Source organism: Sinocyclocheilus grahami, unplaced genomic scaffold (assembly GCF_001515645.1).
Source record: "Sinocyclocheilus grahami isolate Dianchi unplaced genomic scaffold, SAMN03320097.WGS_v1.1 scaffold233.1, whole genome shotgun sequence".
Lineage (NCBI taxonomy): Eukaryota > Metazoa > Chordata > Actinopteri > Cypriniformes > Cyprinidae > Sinocyclocheilus > Sinocyclocheilus grahami.
This window is the reverse complement of record NW_015505412.1, coordinates 1,557,168-1,581,643: the sequence shown is the minus strand read 5'-3', so window position 1 is coordinate 1,581,643 and position 24,476 is coordinate 1,557,168. Positions and strand designations below refer to the sequence as shown.

At 34.7% G+C, this 24,476-nt stretch overlaps 3 protein-coding genes and 1 long non-coding RNA gene across 4 annotated transcripts; 1 reads left to right on the top strand and 3 right to left on the bottom strand.

Moving 5' to 3' along the window:
• The first annotated feature begins 650 nt into the window (after positions 1-650).
• Positions 651-22,797, top strand: LOC107597496 (uncharacterized). Its single transcript, XR_001610463.1, has 3 exons — positions 651-746; positions 17,199-17,208; positions 22,788-22,797. It is a non-coding gene; the product is annotated as an uncharacterized lncRNA (long non-coding RNA).
• Positions 1,129-5,772, bottom strand: LOC107597494 (ADP/ATP translocase 2-like). Its single transcript, XM_016288575.1, has 4 exons — positions 5,526-5,772; positions 3,788-4,274; positions 2,484-2,624; positions 1,129-2,391 (listed from the first exon to the last, which is right to left on the bottom strand). The coding sequence occupies exons 1-4, from the start codon at positions 5,634-5,636 to the stop codon at positions 2,234-2,236; spliced, it is 897 nt and encodes a 298-aa protein (XP_016144061.1). The 5' UTR covers positions 5,637-5,772; the 3' UTR covers positions 1,129-2,233.
• On the bottom strand, positions 6,139-12,098 carry asmtl (acetylserotonin O-methyltransferase-like). The gene is made up of 14 exons (XM_016288570.1): positions 12,022-12,098; positions 11,509-11,639; positions 11,281-11,412; positions 11,134-11,181; positions 10,985-11,049; positions 10,833-10,897; positions 10,626-10,734; positions 9,965-10,325; positions 9,463-9,637; positions 9,022-9,206; positions 8,785-8,917; positions 7,206-7,346; positions 6,929-7,051; positions 6,139-6,595 (listed from the first exon to the last, which is right to left on the bottom strand). The coding sequence occupies exons 2-14, from the start codon at positions 11,599-11,601 to the stop codon at positions 6,324-6,326; spliced, it is 1,902 nt and encodes a 633-aa protein (XP_016144056.1). The 5' UTR covers positions 11,602-11,639; positions 12,022-12,098; the 3' UTR covers positions 6,139-6,323.
• Positions 15,742-22,347, bottom strand: LOC107597492 (P2Y purinoceptor 8-like). Its single transcript, XM_016288574.1, has 2 exons — positions 22,301-22,347; positions 15,742-17,373 (listed from the first exon to the last, which is right to left on the bottom strand). Exon 2 carries the CDS (start codon positions 17,357-17,359, stop codon positions 16,322-16,324), a length of 1,038 nt encoding a protein of 345 aa, XP_016144060.1. The 5' UTR covers positions 17,360-17,373; positions 22,301-22,347; the 3' UTR covers positions 15,742-16,321.
• Positions 22,798-24,476: the final 1,679 nt, after the last annotated feature.

Sequence of the window (24,476 nt, the reverse complement as noted above, 5' to 3'; positions counted from 1 at the left end):
AAATGTTTTTTCTATTTTTTCTATATTTTCTCTAAACACTTTAAATTAACTTTAATTGTGTCTATATTTTAAAGCTTTATATTCTGCTTCTACATTTTGCTCCTCTCATCCTTTCTTCACTCCACAGATTGAACTTCATGTCTTGACTTCCTTTCTATTCTCTCTTTCCGTTCCTTCATCTCGGACTTGAATTTCCTCACTGCAGACTCACTTCTGTTTTAAAAAAAAGTAAATTATACATGTCAAGTAGCCAGTGAATGTCAATCTATTTAATGAATTTGAGTATAATTACTGAAGGTTAAAGGTCAGCCCACTTTACCTGAATCCCACCGGCCCACTTTATCTAACACATTCTGCTAATTTCAGCAAATTCAGCAATATTTAAACACCTTACAAGAAAGCTAACAGATTTTTTAAAAATTTTGTTCTTAGCATTTGTTAACTGTATGGAAACAAAAACAGCAGGAACTGTCCCAATAATATTTGTGTCCATTTAGTGAGCAACCTTATCATTTAGAAATGTCTTATGTTGAAGGGTTTTCTACCTTCCACCATGACACAGTCCTCCTTTGAGGTATGGCCACACCCACCAGTGTCATATTGCATCAACCAAAACTATTTTATCATTTAGAGAAATAATGTCTCTTTAATTAAGAACCATTGTTATGCTCTGAAAGTACAAACCCATTGAGCACAGTACAATCAAACTTAAATGGCCCACTTTACCTGAATTCACCCTATCAAGTGTAAAATGCGTTTATGAAAAGAAATGAGGGTGAAATATTAAAATTCCAATAAAAATACATTTTGGCTAAATGCTGTTTGCATTAGCACAGCCAAAATAATAAAAACTGAAAAAGACGCCAATTAAGGAGGCCAATATGGTTACATTAATGAGCAGGGTTTCCGTGATTGATTGATTAATGGGGAATATTGGGAATCTGCCCGCTAAAAGCCACAATCAACCAATAAGAATCAAGAGCACATATTTGAGAGCACAGTGTAATGATTATTTTTATTTATTTATTTTTAAAGGGGTTAAATATCTAAAAGTAAGTTTCATAAACGTTGAATTGCCACAAACCCTAAAAAAATAAAAAATTTAAATCATGAAAGCATATAGGGTAGGCTATTCACTTTTATTGAATTTACAAGCATTCTTGGTGTTCAAACACCACAGCAAGTAGTCTTACAGAATTTCTCTCCATATAGTGTGGAATAAGATTACAATAGCTCTACATGCTAAAAATGGTATAATGTTTCAGTGTCATTACTGAACTCACAATGTCCTTCTTTACTTGCCCTCACATTTCTACTTCTAAAAGCGGGATCTACTTCATCAAGATCAGCCTGACGCAACCAAACACTGAGACTGACAAGAAAATGACCATGAAAATATGACTCCCCTCATTATCCAAGATGGAAAATTCTTAAGCGGACTTCCAAAAAGAGAAATCATGGAAATACACTTTTCGTGTCACATAAGGTCTGCCTGTGAAAGCCACACATTCTCTGCTGGAACACTTTTCTAGGCTCTCTTTCAGTGCTTAGACACATAGAGGGCAAATCTGTTATGAATTAAAGAGTCATATTTAATACGTCTATGATTCCATCGGACACCAGCTCTCAGTTGGTTTTTCAAGCCCAACTTGAGAAACCGTTTAAAGTGTGGAATGTTATTCTGTGTGTTTGAACTCCACATTTTTTTCTTGAGAGTGATACTGTATACCCTTGTTAACCACAGACCTTGGCTAGAAGAACTGAAAAACTGTGCTGAGCGACTACAAGAACATGGTACTGAATGAATGCAGGACAACATGCCGTTGTGCCATCTTGAGGAGGTGTTATGGTATTGCATGGTATTGATTGCTATGGCTCAGATTTATGAAGCAATATTATAGATAAAATCAATAAACTCATATATATTTTTTTAATTATTTTGAGCATAAATATACAACACCTTTCCCTTATATTACCAATTTTAGAATTTTATCCGTAATATTTCTCTGACTGCTTTCTTTTAATAAAATATGGGTTATTTATCATTAAAGGACAGAGCATTTTCAAAACATAAAAAATATAGCAACAAACTAAATTAATGAAATTGATTAATTGCTTTTGGCATCTAACACAATTTAACCAAGACCACATCTGTGTGGAGTGGAGAGGGTTTGGTTAAAGCTTGACAAAGCTGTGTGGTAAAAGTTATTCTATTATCTTTTAGCACATATTTTTAAACAAACTTCTTGAATTCATCATAAAGCACGAGCACAAATGCGCCCCCCATTCCTCTGAGTACATTAGACAGAGCCCCTTTGAAGAAAGCTTTTCCACCCTCATCACGAGCGATCTTTCTCCAGCAGTCAAGGGTTCCAGTGTACATAATATCCGCTGGGAAAACAAAAGACAAAGGCCTGAGTTGAAATAAATACACACTTGATGGAGAACAGTGCATATGTGCATACAGTGTGTCTGTTGTATACCTCCTTTGCGCCCGGACTGCATCATCATGCGACGCCGCACAGTGTCAAATGGATAGGACATCACGCCAGCCACTGCTGTCACAGTTTGTGCAATCATCCAGCTGACCATAATGTGGGTGTTCTTAGGGTCGGGAAGCATGCCTGCACAGCACCACACACAATGATGCATGCATGTTTCTTATATATTTGAAGAATTGAAGAACTGGCTGTGTGAATTTGACTTGAACTGGCCATATCACAAGTTAAATTCGAATGACAGAAAGAGGAATTGCAATTCTGAATACTAAATTGTAAGTGTAAAACACAGGTAATGCATTCTGGGAAATGAAGTGATCTTTCACCCTGGTCCCCAAAAATATGATGACATATAAACTAAATACAATCTTTTAAAGGTGAAATTTCAAGCATCTCTATCCATAAGACCTATAAATCTGAAAACCTCAGGGCTCTTAAAACTTTTTTTCTCTCAAAAACTAGTGTTGTTATTGTAAGTAAAACTAGTTAAAGTTCTAAAATTACTAAAACTCAAATAGAAATAAATGAAAGCTAAACAGAAATATAAAAACAGAGCTAATAAAATTACAAAAGCACACACTAAAATTACTAAAACAAACTAAAATGAAAATGGAAACTGAAAATATAACAATAAAATCTAACTCAAAATTTTAATAAATACTATAATAATATATAAACAATAGTAAAATAACAGTTTCAAACAAGGCTTTGTCAAGCCAAAATTCAAAGTTTGTATTTGCTTTTGTAGTAAAATCAATGTTATTTTTTATTGACAATTGTTTTTAAATTAAATTCATAAAAAACCCTCATTTAAAATATCAATAAATATAATATAAATTAATTATATTATATAAATAATATAATACAAATGTAACATTTTCAAACAAGGCTTTGTCCATCCCATATTTAAAGTTTGCATTTGCTTTTCTAGTAAAACCAATGTTTTTTTATTGAGAATTTTTTGAATTCCAATTTATATTAAAAAAAAGTACTAATTCAAATTATGAATAAATACTGTATCACTAAAACAACCCTGTTTCAAACAAAGCTTTGTCAATCTAAGCTTCAAAGTATGAATTTGCTGTTCTACTAAAATCTATTATTATTTTATTCAGATTTTTAAATTCTACTTCAAAGCATTCAAATTGAATTCAGCAGTTTGTTTTCTTCCTCTATTCAAATGATTTCAAAATTCAAGAAATACACTGGAATTTGAAAGGCAGTCTCAAATCAATCCTGAATAGCGCACAACCCTGAAAATCACATCATCTGACGCACAAACCTATTACCTTTAGCAGTGTCATAGACTCCGAAGTAGGCGGCCCTGTAAATAATGATGCCCTGGACAGAGACGTTGAAGCCCTGATACAGACCCCGCAAGCCGTCTGACCTAAAGATTTTGGCCAGGCAGTCAGCCAGCCCATTGAACTCTCTGCTGCTGCCAGCTTTGCCGACATCTGCAGCCAAGCGGGTACGAGCGAAATCCAGAGGGTAGACGAAGCAGAGGGAAGTGGCTCCTGCAGCTCCACCGGAGGCCAAGTTGCCAGCAAAGTATCGCCAGAACTGTGTGTGCTTATCAACGCCACCCAAGAATATCTGTTTGTACTTGTCCTTGAAGGCAAAGTTGAGGGCTTGTGTGGGGAAATAGCGAATAACGTTGGCTAGGTTGCCGCGCCAATAGGAAGCAAAGCCTTGTTCCTTAGGAATCCTCACAACACAGTCGATAATACCTTTGTACTGTTTGTCTGCACTGATCTGCTTGCTGGCATGTTGTACCTATAAAGTGAAACACCAAATACTGTGAGATACATGATATCTGGATTGATTTTTTGTCGTTTGATTGTCCTTGAGCAATATTTTAAATACTGAAAACTGTGAAATACTATTACCATTTAAAAGAACCTTTTTTAGCAGTTTATATAAAACGATTTCTATTTTAAAATGCTATTTATTTCTGTGATGATGCTAAAGCTGTATTTTGAGCAGCCATTATCAGTGTCACATGATCCTTCAGATATCATTCTAAAATGCTGATTTGCTGCTCAAGAAACATTTATTATTATTATCAATGCTGAAAACAGCTGCGCTGCTTAATATTTTTATGGAAACCAGATTACATTTTCCTAATATTCTTTGATGAATAGGAAGTTCGAAAGAAAAGCATTTATGTTTTTTTATAACATTATAAATGTCTTCAATACCACTAAATCTGCTAAATCTACTGACCCCAAACTTTTAAACAGTAGCCTAGCGTATAACTGTTTCCACAGAAATATTAAGCAAAAACTGTTTTCAACTTTGATAATAATATGAAACGTTTCTCCGGCAGCAAATCAGCATATTAGTATGATTTCTGAAGGATCGTGTGACACTGAAGACTGGTAATGACTGCAGTAAATTCAGCTTTGCATTCACAGGAATAAATGAAATATATAAAAATAGAAAACAGTTACTTCGAATGATAATAATATTTCACAATATTGCTGTTTTTACTGTATTTTAAATCAAATAAATGCAGCATTGCTGAGCCTAAGAGACTTCTTTCAAAAACATTTAAAAAATCTTGAGGATTCCAAACATTTGTATGGTAGTTCTGACATACTTTTCTTCTGATTTTAGATGCCCTTCTTGGCAAAAAATCAGCCCTAATGCATAAAGTCTGGGCCTGCAACATGAGACCAGACTGCAAGAGTTGCAAGATGTGCCACCCAACCAGCAGCTGGAAATTCACGGTTTGGCCTTAAAATACGGTACATTTGGGTTACTAAAATCTATAAATTAAGATCCACGTGAAAGAATGCCAGAATAGAAACTAGATATTAAAATGAGAATTTAAATGTTGAGATCCTCCAGGGACGCGGATGCTGCAGACAGACAACTCAAATATGGCCTCTGAAGGACAGTCAGTTCACATCTTTATAGCCACAAAATAATTCACGCTATTCTTAAATACGAAAGAAAGGGGTTTATAAATTAGCATGCCTCACGGCAGAGTGTGTTAAGAGAAGTCCAGATGTTGATTCTCACCTGCAGCAGCAGTTTGACTCTCTCTATCGGCGCGACTGCAGTTTTGGAAATAGCCGCTGCGACCCCACCGGCCAAGAAGTCTTTAGCAAAAGAAAGTGCAGCATCAGCCATGACGATAATACTTAAGCTTAGTGTATTATAAACACAATATACTGAACGTGCTGGCAGATGCAGGAGGTAGAGCAGAGTGATGAGGATGCTGCGAAGGACACACCGCGCTAACTCTCGAGGTTTCTCGCGATATTTGCTCCCGAATTACTAGGGTCGAGTAAAGACGCTGTGTACAACCTTATACAGTCTATGTGTACAACACAGAACTTACATTTTCATGACATGCTATATCTATTCATTAATAACTTCATAATTAATCGTCCATTATATAATATTAGTTACAATTCTAAATGATTACATGTATCATATCATACCAATCTATGAGATTTGAACATACAAAACCAGTACCAGTGCCAATTATAGGCATACCTCTGTATAATTAGACTTTTTACTTAAAACCCTCATAGTTATGATAGCTCTTGAATCCATTCCCTATATGACTACAAACCCCATTCCTCCCTATAAAAAACTAGCTAAAGACAAGAACGCTGTCTTTTGATTCAAAACCATATTTAATTCAATATACAACATTCACAGTTAAAAACTGTTTCTGTAATTAATAATAATCATGTAAAAACACTTATTTCGAGCATTTAGGTCAGAAACGTTCATAATATTTGAACACAGCTAAAACATTGAGCTAGAATAAGTCAACTGTAGTGTTTCCAAAATGCTGCAGTCGTTATATCACTCAAGTTCTGCAGTCTCAATGGATGCTGAAGAACAGCCTAGTAACGTTCTTTTGTCATTTGGGTCTTCTTTCACAAATAGCATGGCATCCAGCAGGTTGTCCGTGTGTTTGATGTGCTTGGGAGTGAAGCCATGCTTCTCCAGTAAGTCACGGTATTCGGTGGGGCTCCTCTGCTTTCCTTCTGTCATACTGAGGGCTTGCAACAGGGCTCGGCTTGGCCTTTTCCTTTCCTCATCCAGGAAGATCTCAGACACCAGAAGCCCACAACCTGTTTGGTAGCAATACATTCATAAACCAAACATTTAAACCCTTGACCTTGATTAAAAATTAAAAAAATTTAAAAAAAACAGTAATTTTGATGACTTTAGATGTTTACAATTCGAAAAGCTTTAAAGGAACAAGTAATGTTAATAAGATAAGAGTTTATACTGTAAGCCATGAGTTCACAAACTGGGATGAAGATACCCCCAGGGGGCGCTAAGGGGCCATTTGCACAGGGATCATCATATTATTAGAGGGTCCTTGGCATCAAAAAGTTTGATATTTCAGAATCAGGCTTACACATTAAGAATTGAATAATGTCACTTTTTAAAGCACTTACCTGGTGTGCACATTTTGGACAGTTTACTCAATAATACATGCAGTTTCTCATCAGACCAATCATGGAGGATTCGTGCAAGAATATACAGGTCTGCTTTAGGCAGGTCATCTTTAAAGAAATCTCCTATCGTGCAAATAAAAGAAAAAAAAAAGTGAAAAAAAAAACAGTTAAGAATTTCAAAAGGCCTTTTGCACATTACTCAGGATGTATTATACATTAAACAAATACACTGTAAAATTCTTCATTATAAAAATGTTCATATAAAGTCTTCACTGACCTGCAACAAATGACACTCTGTCATCAGTTTCTTTAGGCTGAAAGTGGCGTCTCATCTCAATGACTTGTGGCAAGTCAAATACAATAACCGACAGTCCAGGATGCGCTTTTGTAAACTCGTATGCCATGGCACCAGTGCAACCTATGTGAGAACAGAATGCTTTTCTAAAATGTTCATATCATAAAATATATATAATTCATAACTCTAGACTACACTTCAGAAATTTTGAATTTTCTGATGTTTTTTAAAAAGTTTCTTATGCTCAACAAAGTGGCATTTACAGTATTTGATCAAAAATACAGTAAAAACAGTAATAGTGTGGTGAAATATTTTAATTCAAAATAACCATATTCTATTTCAATACATTTTAAAATGTAATTTATTCTTATGATTCAAAGCTGAAGTTTCAGCAACCATGGCTCCAGTCTTCAGTGTCACATGATCCTTCAGAAATCAGTCTAATATTCTGATTTGGTGCTCAAGATAAAATTTCTTCATATTATCAATGTTGTAAAGTTGTGCTGCTTAATATTTTTGCAGAAACTATGAAACAGTTTTTTTAGGATTCTTTAATGAATAGAAAGTTCTAAAGAATAGCATTTATTTGAAACATAAATCTTTGTAAATGTCTTTACTGTCACTTTAAATGCAATTTAATGCATCCTTGCTGAATTTGAATGTATTAATTTATTTTCCTTTTTTTAAGTATTCTTACTAACCTCAAAATTTTAAATGGTAGTGCATATTTATTTCATGTTAGAATCAGTTTTATGTGAATTTGCAGGACTATCTGTCTGTCCAAACAAAGAAAGAAGGCTTAAGATTTTGGAAACACTATTATTTTTATGATTCCATTTAGTTACTCTAGTGTCAATGATATTAAACCCTTCACCCTTTAAGCACCTTTAAAGTTTCTAACTTTTTTTGTCGGTGTGGAAAATAAATTCTAGCTCTAAATTTAGGTCAAAGCAGGTAAAGAGAATAAACAAGATACAATAAATACAAATGTCCTTGGCATAAAAAGCCCCTGAGAGAATTGGTAATTAGAAGCATATGTAATTTGCATATCAAGCTTGCAACTCCTTTTCAAATAAGCAGCTTTTGAGAACAAGCTTTCAGAATAAAATATGCATGCACTATGCTCTAGTGAAATCTCAAATTATGCAAGACAGCAGCGGGACGGTGGTTTCTGCACATCTTATCTGTGCATTCTCGCGGTCACTTGCTCACGACTCAATGGGAAGTCAGACACGCAATGTTTTGATCTGTTTTTTTTTATGTCACAGAGTGAGGAATGTTGAATAATCCTGAACGTTAGAAAAAAAGCTGAGAGAATATGTTCTTTTATTGATTTTTTCCTTTAATCCATATTTGAATTTAGTTTCATTGCTTTTTAATATTTTATTTTAGTGATTTAAACATTTTAATTGACCTGATATATTAAGGCTGTCCATTAAAAAAAAGTTATAGACTGCATTTGATTAATCAGTATATCCTGAATTTAATTACCTAAAAATGAACCAATTGATAGCCTTTATTTTACCATCTGTCTCTATTTTTTTAGGTAAAAATCATATACCTCCAATGTCACAAGCTGTTTTGTAGGAAGAAAGTTCAAACGCTGTTGCCACATCTTTTCCAGTCACCCTTGCGATGCTGTGCATTGCATCCATAAATCGTATCTTAACTTCATCTTTACTGTAGTAGGCATCCTAGAAAACAACAAAGCAGTTCTACTTAATACTGAAATGTCAATAACATTTGAAAATGCATGATCCATAGCTGATATAAGCAGATGCGTTTAACTCGCGTTTACCTGAAACACCTCCTCATTCTTCTTCCCAAACGCTCGCTCATGTTGGCTGGTGCCCTCCCTGACAGCGTTCTCTAGATGGCTGAAGAGAGGCCACACCATATCATTGCAGTGGAGAATGTATCCATTCAATGACTCTGGGCTGTCTGATACCAGGAAGCGACTGGCCTGTTCTGTATTTCTATACACTGCAACAGACAATAAACAATGTTACATTCACAGTCCACCTCCAGACATGACAATGAAGAGAACATGTAATAAACAATCAGTAGGATGAAATGCATGTATGCGAGTGCCTTGCTTTAATGAACAGAGAAAGTGCTTGTAAGTTATAAATGGACAATGAGCTTAGAGGTTTCAGAACTCGCATTTAGGAAAACCACATGCGATTTCTACGACAGTGACACCATTTATGTGAGTAAAACGGCAGTACGTAAATCTTACCACTGGTATTTTGCTGTTTGACCCGTTCTAGAAGCCCTAAAGAGACAGCAGCTTCCAAAAGCCTCTCAGTGCCTAAAACAGAGGCGTTGATTTGGCCAGCTACCTCTTCTAATGTCTGACTGTTAGAGCTGTTCAATACATCAAACACCTTCAGTTTGGATGCTGTGAATAGAGTCTGATAAACAAACGCATTGCAGAAAAGTTACCACACATTTCACGCAAACCATTTATATTTTAATGGTTCATGTGTACAAATAACAGCCTAAAACCTACATTAGGTTAAAATATTAAAGGTGTAGTTCACACAAAAGTGAAAATTGTTTATTTGTGCATTATGAATCTATATGCTTATATACAGTATACCTATACATATGCTTACATATACCTGAATACCTATATGCTTTTAATATTGATGAACACAAGGAGAATTTTTACCAAATTTACACTCTGGCATAAGTGGAATTAATGAACTATTCTTTCAAACTTAAAGAATCATGACTACCTTTGAAGCTTTGAACCCATCCAGTAAACTGATGATGCTGTGGGGGATGTCCTGTCTGCTGCACTCTGTCCCAATCACATTCTGTTCTTGCATTGACATCCGACTGCCATCTTTACCATTTTTCAATAGCTCAACCTCCTCGTTTGCGGCACTTTCAGACAGACTGCTAACCAGAGTCCAGGCCTCATCTGATTCCCGTTTGACCTTGTGGGCTGGACTTTCAGGTGGGCTGTTAAAAATCAATCCCAGCTGCTTGCAGAAGTGGTTAAGAGGGAAGCCTACCACATTAAGGAAATCTCCTTTCACATACTCTACCAACATGCCACCCAAAGCCTGGATCCCGTAACCACCAGCCTTGTCCCTGTCAAGCACAGATATGTCTGTCAGTCTCATCACTGATAAGAATTTGCACGGCAGGCGAAATGCCAGAGTACAGAAAATGGATTTATTTACTCAAAGTGGACTCCCTTACTCAAAAATGTACTTTGTTGAATTTTCCCTTGTCATTATCAACACGTCAAAGCAAACACAAAAATGACTCACTCTATAAAGGTCCAAATTCCACAGGTTCAACAAGTTCAAATTTACTGAACATGCTCAGCAAACGTGATCACAGCCTTCAATGAATTTTGCATATGAAAATCAATACACATAAACTCACATGGGCTCTCCACTGTTGATGTATTCCCAGAGCATCTCCTCTGATAATTCTGCAAATTTTACTTTTGTCTCTTCATAAAAATCAACCACTTTGTAGTCTGTATCTGAACCTGCAAAGAAGAATGATTAAACTTTAAAATGATCTGTCTATTTTACAACTACAAGACTTTAATTGTAAAAATAATGAATACATTAAACTTTCACATACCACTCTTGTCATGGCAGAGCACAATAGCTACACCCGTGAAGACGCTATGTTCCTTCCCACTCAACCTGAAATACAATCATTTCAATATATTTTAGTTTCTGCATGAGTGCAATAAACGTCTCACGTTAGACAACCAAAAAATGAAAATGCACCTAGACAGCATACGGTAAGCATCTTCTTTATCTGTAGGCTTCTCCAAGATCAAACCATCAGCTGTCTAAGGACGAAAAGAGAAGACAAATTTAACAAGGCAATATTCCAGACAGAATATAATATTATATTGAATTATACAGCTACTTACCACAACAGTGTCTGCTCCAATTACAACATCTGGACTTTTCAAGTGTTTCTGAATCCAGCACATATACAGTTATACAGAATAAAGGGGACATTGTAAATGGTCAGAAATTAAAATTGGCTTACTCACATACAGAAATATACAACTTACAAATGGCATTCGGTGAGCCACTTCCAAAGCCTTCTGTTTGGCTGTCTCCACTGCATAGTCATATGGGTTCTTAAACAAGGATTTGTCCAATGTTTCTTTAAACCAAGAAGGAACCACCTCGAACCGTAAACCCTGCCTCATCAATGCAGAAGAAGAAAAGAGAAAGCACTGATCATTCAAAGTTCATTGTCCATGTAAAAACCTAGTAAAAATAACCAAAAAACGTACAGCATTAGATAAAATCTCCAGACGTCGTGGAGATGCGCTTGCCAGGACAACAAGCTTTCCACTCAGCTTGGATATTACTGGATTTAACAACATGTTACACCTCTCCTTTCTGTCACTTCCAGAGGTCTATCCTGGGAATCGAGAGAAACATGTCAAAAACAACAAGTTTAATACCTGAACATGGAGTTGAAGCACATGGCTCATAAAGCAAAGTCATAACCTCGATAATGGTTGAAGGTGAGCTTGACCACAATTTGTCCAGATCATAATTTTCTTATCGTTGTTTTTTTTGTTTTGTTTTTTGAAACAGAAAAGGTCAGTCGAGTAAGGACACTGTAGTTGCATTAGAAGTGTATTTAGTCTAGATATACAGCACTGCATTCATGCAAGAACTTGACGAAAAGCGGTATTCATTTATTGAATGTTTTGACATTAATACATTCAGGAGTAGCAAATTACACACATATAAAATAGGTAAAGAATAATTTATCTTTATTCTTTTCAAGCATTTACCTGGAAAGGCTTGCTCCACTCTACTCTTTGCGCTTCCCGAAACGTAGTGCACTGACAGGCAGAGATCCTGAAGAGGCGGAGTCTACCACGCACGCACATGCGCAGTTACCTGTCCTGATATTACACGTGACCACGTGTAAATGGAGTGTAGTTTCATTTATTCTGGACTTGTCATTATGCTGAACAACTTTGGAAAAATATTGGTTCATTAATTAATGATATCCAGCAAGATGTATCTATTACTTTAAAATAAATGATTTTAGGACATTATGAATCTAACTCTAAAAGCAATGCTTGTTTTGTTATCAATTACATTTTTTTATTTGTTTATTTACCAACAACATACAGCATTTTTTTGTTTTTTGAAACAATTTAAAAATGATCTAAACCCCATTTCATTGTCAGAAAGTAAGAAAGCAAGTAGAACTATTTAATTTTGCTAATATTAATATATTTCTTTTTTATGGAGTTGTTGGCTAAGGTGAGATGAGTCGCTCACCTAAAGAGTGATAGTACAGCTCCAAATGCAAGACAAATTTAAAAACAAAAGAAATAAAACATTTCTTAGAATACTCAGTTTCTTATCAACCTTCTCATTACTGGTTTATGGATATCTTATAAAGAAAAACTTTATGTTTATATTTTTATTTAAAATACAAATGGGTATTCCCCAATGACTCAACATAGCCTATTCACTGATATGATAGCCTACAGCTTACCACTAAAATTGCACCAACTCTTTTAATATTTCTACATCCTCTTTTCCCTGGCTGGGATTTCTAAATTGCCTAATGTAATGCCTAATGTGTTGATGTAATGTTATATGGAAGCCTGCTACAAACTGAAATTAGAAGAATGCGTAGGGGCATACAAATATGACAGTAATAGTGTGACCAGACATTTCCTGACCGAGATTTCAAAATTGGGGGTACAATTAGCTCTGTTTTCCTACTGATGGCCGCTCTACAGTCCTCATACATTATATGTACATTTATTTACATTGCCTTGACTGTTCTCTGTAGATCCCACTTTCTTGTACACTATGATGTGCAATGAATACTATTGTTCAAACTACTTTTCAGTTATTATCTCCATCAAGTATAAAAAAAATTAGAAAACAAAGCCAAAATCTAAACAGGTGATTTAGAAAATCCCAGCAAGGGAAAAGAGGATGTATGATCATCGTACTTAGAAATACTAAAAGAGTTGGTTAAATTTTAGTGGTAAGCTGTATCATATCAATAAATATGTTGAGTCATTGGGGAATACCCAGTGTATTTAAATAAGTTCTATAAAAAATATCCATAAACCAGTAGAAGGTTCATTAAAAAAACTTAAAAACTATTCTAAGAAATGTTTTATTTATTTTGTTTTTTAGTTTGTCTTCATTTGGAGGCAACTCATCTCATCTTAGCCCACAGCTATCGATTTGAGAAAAACAATTTATGATTCATTTTTTAAATTTTGAGTAATCTTAATCCAGATAATTTACATGGTTTTATGCATGTACATATACATTATTAAATATATAATAATCGTAAAAAAGTAAACATTTTTGTAACTTATTTCAAAAAGTGAAACTTTCATATATTCTAGATTCATTATATGTAAATTAAAACATTTCAAAAGTTTTTTTTGTTTTAATTTTGATGATTAGTGCTTACAGCTCATGAAAGTCAAAAATCCAGTATCTCAAAATATTAGAACATTTCCTAAGATCAATAAAAAAAAGGATTTGCAAAACAGAAAAGTTCAAGTTCTTTAAAGTATGTTCATTTATGCACTCAATACTTGGTCGGGGCTCCTTTAGCACAAACTCCAGCATCAGTGTGGTGTGGCATGCAAGCGATCAGCCTGTGGCACTGCAGAGGCACTACTGAGCCTTCAGCTCGACTGTATTATTGGATCGACTGTTTCTCATCTTTCTCTTCAAAATATCCCATAGATTCCATATGGGGTTCAGGTCAGGCATGTTGGCTGGCCAATCAAGCACAGTAATATCATGGTCAGCAAACCACTTGGAAGTGGTTTTGGCACTGTGTGCAGGTGCTAAGTCCTTCTGGAAAAGGAAATCAGCATCTCCATAAAGCTTGTCAGCAGATGAAAGCATAAAGTGCTCCAAAATCTCCTGGTAGATAGCTGCATTGACTTTGGACTTGATAAAACACAATGGACCAACACCAGCAGCCGACGTCACGGCACCCCAAATCATCACTGACTTCAGAAACTTCACACTGGACTTGGATTCTGTGCCTCTCCAGTCTTCTTCCAGACTCCAGACCTTGATTTCCAAATGAAATGCAAAATTTACTTTTCTCTGAAAAGATGACTTTGGACCACTGAGCAACAGTCCAGTTCTTTTTCTCCTTAGTCCAGGTAAGATGCTTCTGACATTGTTTCTGTTTCAGAAGTGGCTTGGTAGCCCTTTTCCTGAAGACGTCTGAGCGTGATGACTCTTGATGCACTGACTCCAGCTTCAGTCCACTCTTGTGAAGCTCTCTCAAGTGTTTGAATCGGTTTTGCTTGACAGTATTCTCAAGCTTGCGGTCATCCCTGTTGCTTGTGCACCTTTTCCTATCCAATTTCTTCCCTCCAGTCAACTTTGCATTTAATATGCTTTGATACAGCACTCTGTGAACAGCCACCCCTTTCAGTAATGACCTTCTGTGACTTACCCTCTTTGAGGCAGATCTCAATGATCATCTTCTGGACCATTGCCAAGTCAGCAGTCTTCTCCATTATTGTGGTTTCAAAGAACAAGAGATACCCAGAATTTATACTGTAGGGATGGTCATTTAATTAAACTCAAATGTAAATATTCTAATATTTTGATATACTGGAATTTTTACTTTCATGAGCTGTAAACTCTAATAATCAAAATTAAAAAAAAAAAAAACTTTTGAAATGTTTTACTTTACATGTAATGAATCTAGAATATATGAAAGTTGCACTTTTTGAAATAAGTTACAAAAAAATTAATGTGTGTGTGTGTGTGTGTGCTTCTGTCTAGAAGACAACTTAAAAACATACCCCACTCTGCAAATCACTCCACTACAAAATGATAACTGCATCTGTTATAGAAGGCTCTCTTTTCTCTCTCTCACTCACTTGAACCATAACATCACCTGGCATAGTGCACTTTGAAGTGGCATTTGCAAACTGCTTTATTTCCTTTTTGTGCATTGCACTGGGCATTTTCTTCAGCATTCAGTTGTATACTTCACATTGGTCTGAGACCACTTATATCCATTTCCTGGAAGCTATTTTATTTCCACTGAGGTCATGCACTGATTGTTTTTTACTTTTTAAAAATTAAATTTGTTCAGTACATGTTCTTTGCACAGTACTTCACTTGACATGCCATAGTTCTGTTTCAAAGGAACTGAAAAAAAATCTTGACCTCGCTGTGACATGTCTGTGGTTTAGTTTCTCAGAACAAGTAGCCTAACAAAAAAAATTAGCTGGTTGTAACATTTATTTTGTTGAATAAGCCATATGTAATATTTAATCTTAGAATGACAATAATTACAAGATCAATTTGTTCAGATGTATTTATTAATTTTAACATGACAAAATAAATGCCCCTATATGCCTTTGTATACTTTGTTACCACAGAAGAATAATACCCAGCAATAAAAACAAATAACAAACATGTAACAATGAATTAGAATATCATAATACAGGCACATTATAAACAGCTTAAGTAAAATAAATATTAAAACAGTTTGGTTCATAGAAAAGAAAATGAGTTCCAACTAAACAATAACTGCATATTTTACAGTATAAAAATAATTCACAGGTTAGCAATACATCTAAAATAGCTGCCACATTAAGTCGTTGTACTTTTTAAGTCGAATCAGAAATTACTGAAGTTGCTGCTAAGTCTAACCACGCATCAATGTACAAAACAAATACGCCAAAGTTTCGGTGAGTAGGAACTTGGTTGTCTGATACCAAAAAAAAAAAAAAGTACACAAAATCACGTGGCATGAATGCATGTGAGCAGCGTGCTTTTCTTCAGCTGCTCAGCCAGGAAATCAAAACAGAACAAAAGCTAAATGCTACAAAACAATAACAACAAAACAAAATATAGGAAGTGGTCCTATCTATGAGTTTGCATTTACAAATATATTATTATAAACACTAGGAATTGTGTCAGAGCTGTGGCCTAGCGGTTAGCGCTTGTGCTCTGACTCATTTAACAGTGCATGTGGCCGCTGCAAATCTGAATCATGACATTTTCCTGATTATGACATCTCCCCCTCCTCTAAAATAAAAATAGCAGAAACTAAAAGTCATGTTAAAAACAGTCTTCACAGTCTTCATTTGCATTGCACGTTGAACGTCCAGAGAAAAAGCTTTCTCTATGACCCTCAATCATTTGCGTCTCTCCCGTACTGAGAGTCTGCAACCTCAGCATTTGCCTCAGCTTCCGACGAAACTCTTTCGATGCAAAATAATAAATAAATGGATCTATGCAACTATTAATGCAGCTAAGAGACAGGGTCAGTTTATAGTAGATATAGAGAGATTTGTCATAGTACAGCCTTGCGATCGAGTGGGCCAACAGTAATATGTTATTGGGAGCAAAACAAAAAATGAACACGAACAGAACGATGCACGCCAACCGCACAGCACGGCCTTTCTGTTGACTATTGGTCTTTCTGACCAGGACGCAGATGATGTTAATGTAGCAATACACTGTTATGATGAACGGACAGAGGAAGAGGATGATGAACATGCCAAAAAGGAAGCCCGCCCAGTGAGCAGTGCCCGGGAGCATGTCCTTCTTCAACACGTCAAAACACGTGGTGATATTGCGCTCCTTTACTTCATAAATCAGTTCTGTGCGTTCCAGCGGGTTCAGAATCACAAGGACTAGCAGCCATATGAATATACAGGCAACAATTGCATATGTTTTTCTCTTCCTCATCTCTCTGAAGCGCATCGGTTTTACAATCCCCAGGTAGCGGTCGGCGCTAATAGCAGTCATGAATAAAATGGAGCAGTACATGTTGGCATAGAAAACCACCGTCAGTACATTGCACATGCCTGCACCCAAAGTCCAGTTGTAGCCCTGCATTTGGTACGCGATCTGAAAGGGGAGCACAGTGCCCAGTATCAGGTCAGTGAGGGTGAGGTTGATCATGAAGATGATGGAAGGGGTTTTCGGAGAGGTGCGCATCAGTAACAGAAACAGAGAGATGCCGTTACCGCTCAGGTTGGCAAGGGTCACGATGACATAGATGGCTGACACAATTTCACTGGCCAATTTGTTGTCAAACATGGCCAAGGTGGCATTGTCCATTTTGATGTCAACCTTTTGTGAGTCATTCATGGTTGTTTTCCCACCTGTTTGAAGAGACAGAGAGATTACACCTACTATAAACTGTGATTTTACCACTTGAACCTCAAATTGTGATAAACATCTGCATTGTTGGTTAGTTTTATTTGTTGTACAAAAATCGGGGTGTAGAAACAATTGCTAGTAGTTTTCACAAATAATTACAAAGAAACGGGAAGTAAAACATTGAATTAAATGTGAAAATTCCAAGTAGAAAGATTGATATAGTACTCCAAAAATCCATTTTATTTACAACTTTAACAAAATCATATTTTGACACTGTAGTTGAACTTTAAGTGCTTCATTTAAGATTCTTTTAAAAAAGAAAATGTATCAAATTTTTAAAAAATGCATAAATTATCATTTAATAATAATAAATAATGTCCTGTTCCTTGGGAATCGAACCCACAACCTTTTGCGCTGCTAAAGGTTGCTCTACCACTGAGTCACTGGAACATTATAACACATAATTGATATAAAGATTACAATTTAAATAGTTTTTACACTCTCAGAAAAAAGGTACAAAAGCTGGGATGGCACACTTCCGAAAGGTACATTTTGTACCTTATATACTCCTTTAGGGTGCATATTAGTACCTTAAAGTTACATATTATTACCTAAAATGTAGTAGCACTTAAATGGTATTAATACGTTTTGAAAGGGGACCACTGCAGTGACAATGTTTGTACCATTTTTTTTCTGAGCTGTATAATGGAAAGATTTAGCATTTATATATAATTTAATTGATCTAAATATTTGATCTAAATATTTTAATATTTATGTTAATATTAACATTATTTATTAGAATTTACAAATAAATTCGAAAATAAAATACTATAAATGAATTTGATTTTAGTATCTACTCTTAAGATGCCTGTGACATTATAAGGTTTTGCTGAAAAGACTTCTCCCTGCAGTCGCACAGGAAAGACATGAGATATAAATGTAAAAGTGATGCTACTTCACACCATAACATAGATTGAGGTGCACTCTGTGAACAGGAAGTGCGAGGCCAGGTTATAGGCTTTCCAAACATGCTACTTCAGCAGGTACACACAAGGTAGATGGCACATTTAACCAACAAATCACTGCCATAAGTCGTAATTCTCAGAGCTGTTTCATAAATGTTGACTGAAATGATTCACATGGACAGAGTCTCGAGCAAGGGACTTTTTTGTGATTTTTCAAAGGAAGTGAAAAAATGATTTTAATGCCACAGCGTGTGCCAGCATCAGATTTGACAGTCATTACAGATCTCGTGCGGCTGTCTTGCACAGATTGCAATTGTAGGGGTTGGCTGTAGTTTCAAATGATTTACGTGAAATAATGTTTTCTGAAACAGTGTCCTGGTTTCTTTAACAGATATTCATAGACTTGATGTGTCCTTTTTGAGGTCATGATGCCAACTTATGGGTACACCACCTTTCTGCATACTCAAACTGAATACTTAAAGTTAGTGGCTAAAATGTGTCCCCAGCTCTGTCTAAAAGTCAACCCTACGCTCTTGAGTCATTTATTTTCTGCTTTATAATTCTTTGAATTTTGTGCGACCTAAAGCAGCGCCGAAACGCTGCATCCAAAAAAAAGGAAAACAAAACAAATCCGTCTTGTTCAGTTTAATAATTAAAATGAGCTACAGTAATGAGATTTCTGAACATTTTATTACCATTTTCTTGTTCACTCTACTTAATATATTTAAATGTGAAGCTTACTTAAATCATTTGCGTTAAAACTACATGAATTATTTTTGTTGACAACTTAAGGGGCAGTGAATGTTTGTGAATTTTGTGGTTTTCATTATGCAGAAAAGTGCTTAGGCTGTGGGCATTCTGTCTGTATCAGCTACTGGTGTCAATGCTGACACCAGTTTTTTCTTATTTGTTTGTTATACACATTGTTATAAACAATGCTTGTTTAAACATGAGAAAGTAATTAAATGTCTGTAAATTATAAAATACAAAGCATGGCTAGAATATATATATATATAGAGAGAGATAGATATATATATATATATATATATATATATATATATATAGATATATATATATATATATAGATATATAGATATAGACAGATAGATAGATATATAGAAAGATAGACAAATGTGATAAAGTTAAGTTGATGTTTACTTTGACCTAAGCCAACTAAACTTAATTAAAAACTATAATAATAATAATAATAAAAAAAATGTTGAGTGTACAGGCTAAAACACTATTTTGAGGTTTTGGGCTTTTGGCTTTTCATGAAGTGTTATTTCAAACTAGTGGTAAGAAAACATACAAAATACACTTTTATGTGTTGCTTTTATTGTATTTTTTTGTATGGGTCAAAATGTATAGATTTTTCTTTTATATCAAAAATCATTAGGACATTAAGTAAAGATCGTATTCCATGAAGTTATTTTGTAAATTTCTTACCATAAATATATCAAAACTTAATTTTTGATTAGTAATATGCATTGCTAAGAACTTTATTTGGCCAACTTTAAAGGCGGTTTTCTCAATATTTTTTGCACCCTCAGATTCCATCAATGGTAAGCTTATTTATTCAGCTTTCAGATGATATATAAATCTCAATTTTAAAAAATTTACCCTTATGACTGGTTTTGTGGTCCAGAGTCACATATATAATTCACCCGATTTTATACAACATTTTTTCCTAAAAATAAGGTGATTTTTATCTGGCTGTTGACAGTATTTGGTCCCACTTTATATTAGGTGGCCTTAACATAAAAATAAGTACAATATACTGCTATTGAGGTAGTGATACGGGTAAAATTAGGGACCGGTCTTGGTGGTATGGGTACGTTTAAGTGTTTGTTAAGGTTTAAGGAATGTGTCAACAGTGTAATTATAAATATAATTACAGAAAGTAATTACAGGTGTAATTACATGCAGGTATTTTTTAAAATATAAGTACAATGTACATGCATGTACACAATAAGTGCATTGGATCAACTGATTAATTTAAATCTAAGTACTAGTAAGGCCACCTAATATAAGTGGGACATTTCTGGGTTTATGGAGTGATGAAAAGAGACATCCAAAATCTCCTCTGTAAAAACCTTTGACTGTGTGTCAGCAGAATGGGGAAAAAAATCATAATAATTTATGCAAATTCGTGCATATTTGATTAAATAATGCATCATTTGCATATTTAAATATAATTTCAGAAAACTTGTAATACAAATCAAAATGTTTGCAATTCTTAATGTAGTAAATCAACTGGGGAAAATATGGTGATATCTATTAGTTGCGGGACAGTTTACCCCCCAATTAAATTCAGTTCAATTCAGTAATCATTTAATCATCTCATGTTGTTTAAAACCTGTACAGTATGTCTTTGGTTCTTCTGCAGAGGACCAAGGAAGATATTTTGAAGACTGCTGGGGTCCAAAAAATATAGGACATTGTTGACTTTCAGTGTATCAATATAAGAAAAAAAGTCATGCAGCTTTAGAACAACATAATAGTGAGTGATTTAAAAAAAATGTATTTATTGAATTTTTTTCTTGGGCCATCTACCCTTTTAGCTAAACCATTGTTCATTACATACAGAATGTATTTTGTCATTTTTTCAATGGCTATTTTATTTTTCTGTTAAATTTTAGCAACACACTATACTTGAAGTCCATCAATTGCATCCTTCACAAGTATTTTTATATGGGCGTTTTAAGCCCAAGTTTTGTGCAAGCGCTCCTATAGCACAACTGGTGGAGAGCACATTAACAGTGCTACTCACATCAGTACAAACTGATGTATACTGTACCTGACTGTACTGCATGTCATTTTGAATTTGGTATCTGCCTAATTTAAAATCGCAAAATGTATAAACTACTAACCTGTTATCGCACTTAGCTACATAACATGTTTTTTTTTGCAGTGAAACCATGGCTATGTGAAGGCTATGTGAAGATAGCCGCGGCTCGTTGCCACACTTGCTTGATTTAAAAGTTCTCCGAATATGTTTTTTCCCCATATAGTCCGTTTCCATATAACCACAAACCACCTCGGCTACAAAAACCTTGAACATTCTCACAGTTATTGCCAAAGTTCATTAACACGTATTGCCTCAATGGGGCCTGTTATCAAACTATAAGGAGTAAGTTGTCACAATGGAACCTGCTATTAAATCGCCTTTTCTAAACTTGTCTGCAAAATTTAAATAGTAAAACAGCTAGCAAACACAAATTCAAGAAGGTAAAATGTAACAAACAAAACATTTTAGTTTGAAGAACAGAATTCAACTAAATTCTATTCATTTTAAAGAGTTTTAGGAGTTTGAAACCACCATATAAAATCACTGCGAGATAAACACATATTGTAAATTAGATTTTAATATAAATCCTCATATAGTAACTCACAACTAGGCCCATTGTTTCCTGTTTTACTGGAGTAAAAACATAATACAGGCTCAGAGTAAAATCTCACAGTACTTTCTGGTCACTCATGAGGTGTTACACCATCATGACTCATCTGCTAGTAGTCAAAACAAAAAGAGCTCTCTGTTGTGAAATGACATTGGTAGTATATGATCAATGAATTTTTAATGGAGTCTAACATAGACATTTTTTTATCAGTGTTACTATATTTTAAATGTTACATTTGTTGTCCTTTGTATCAAAAGGAGATTCAGTTGGAACGTTTAAAATAACTGTCAAATCTGGAGTAATTTTGTACTGAGATTGTACAACCTGATTCAGTGAACCATCACACAGTTCTACCTCGACAAGAGCAGCAAAGCGTTCAGGTAACAATTCATCCGTTCTAACTAACAGCAGAGCACATGTACAAAATGTAACTTTTCACTCAAATCTGAATTTCCAATAATCTTTTAGGGGAAACCACATGACGTACCTGGACTATCACAGCGATTCTTAAAATATATCTGCACATATTTAGGAAATAAAAATCATTATCAGGCTTGTGTACGTACCTCAAGAAGCATGCGTGACTTCCCTCGTGTGTTGATGGCAGTTAATCTGGCATGACTGTTAGATGCAGGAAACTTCTTGATGAGAGGAAGTACACCGCCTGACTACTCAATTCGATCAAAATATAGTAAGCTTAGAGGTACACATATGTGAAATGTAACAACATATTCCATGCTTCCAAATGTATTTTATAATTTGACCACATTTCTAAGATTACATAGAGTTTCATCATCAAAGATATAACAACTATTAATTCATCGGTTCAGTGGTATTCACAAACAAAACTGAATTTACAGCATCCACAGAGGAAGTTCTTCTAATGTCATGCTGGTTTTACAGTTTCTCTTTCTCATTAATGATGTGTGTTTTTTAATGTTTTGCTGGATTGGATTTTTAAACACCTGCTAAGGTGAAATTGATGTGGTAGGATGTGGTGAAGGCAATATGCCACATAAACCAGTAAAATAAAGGCACCCACCTTTCTTCAAGCCAAGCACAAGTACTCTGAGGGGTCCCACCCAATCAAACTGTGAAATGATCAATTCACTTTTGAGATACGCCAAATGAACTTACTTGTATTAGCATTAATACAAACCTCAGTGTTTCTTTGGTCAGGCCTGTAAAATCCCATGTGGATTTATAGAATAGAAAGTATTTATTGAATAGATTTTTACAAAAGAAAAACCAAACGAGAAACTGTAATGCAGAAACTCATTCGGGGGTTTTATCAGCGTCATACCTGTGATCTAGTTTCCTGTTTGCTTTATGAGCTTAACTTTTATGTTGGTTATTCATGCATTTTACTAGACAACACACTAACCGAAAATAAGCGTTTTATTTTGGAGTAAGGGGAACTGTTATTTGCTTTTACTACTGACTGACTATAGATAACTGCCATTAGTGACAGTATAGGATGTGTTTATCACATCTTCCATCAATACGCCTTCACTGAGAACAAGAAAGCAGTGGTGATAGGTATGCAAAAACCAGACTAAGAAGTAAAATTAGAGGTAAAAAGTCATGCCGCGAAAGACACAGGAAGACATTATGACTTGTTTTCTCAGTTTGAAAGTGTGGGAACTAAAGGAGTAGTATGAGAAACTGCAAATTACATTAATTTCCATCTTTTCAGTGCAAACTGATTCTGGTTTAGAGTTGACTCACAAAGAGCAGACTTCAGCTGCTGAGCTGTTTTGCAATCAAAGGCCATAAATCTCAAGAAATCCAGCCTTAAGAAAAAGTTTTTTTTTTTTAGGATTACTTCAATTGTAATTTAGCTGCACGAGAAACTGTAATTACGGTGCAAATACTGAATTATAGAATTTTGTAATTTTATATAATTCAATTTCTTTGTTAATTTAACTAATTTATTTTAAACAAATTCTTTCATTGTTTTTAAAGCTATACATTGTTCAATTTAATCCAAGTGTAAAAGTCAAAATATAGGTTACAAATTTAAATGTTTAAAGTAAAGAATCATAAGAAATAATAATGAAATTCAAATAATACTTTATATAATCATATATCTTTATTGTACACAAATGGTCAATCCATCAAATACAGTTTCACATTTTTAAAGTATTCTACAGAGTTTACTTTTTTTGTTGGACTCAACAATAATTCTAAAAACCTGTAGGCTATTTTAATAACAGACGGGATCTTTAAGTGCAAATCAAAGGTAAGGCATGTAGCCTCCCACCACCGAATTACTGCAATTTCTCAAAAACATGCACACTGTTCAGAAATATCACAAAACCTGTTATTTGACCTAACAGAAGACGATTTTAACAAACAATTTTTTGTTCATTTTGGCCCGCAGGTAAAACGATGCTCTGACATTTGCTATATCCTGTTGTGAGATATATTTGTTAATACAGAAAAACCACAATGTCTATACATCAGGGACAACAGAGGCATCATTCAAAGGCATTACAGTGTGAAAGTGTAAAAATTAAGAGTTGCATGCTTAAATGTTTCATTAATACAATGTAGCATTTTTATATTCCTAAAGAAAAAATATGTCTCTGTTCCCCATCCCACATTACATATATTTAAAATACAGATTTCACAACACATACAGCTTTTTTTTTTTACAGTAAAATCTCTCTCTCTCTCTCTCTATATATATATAATCTATATTCTTTTGTTTAACGGAATCCATTTCTTGCACTACAAAAG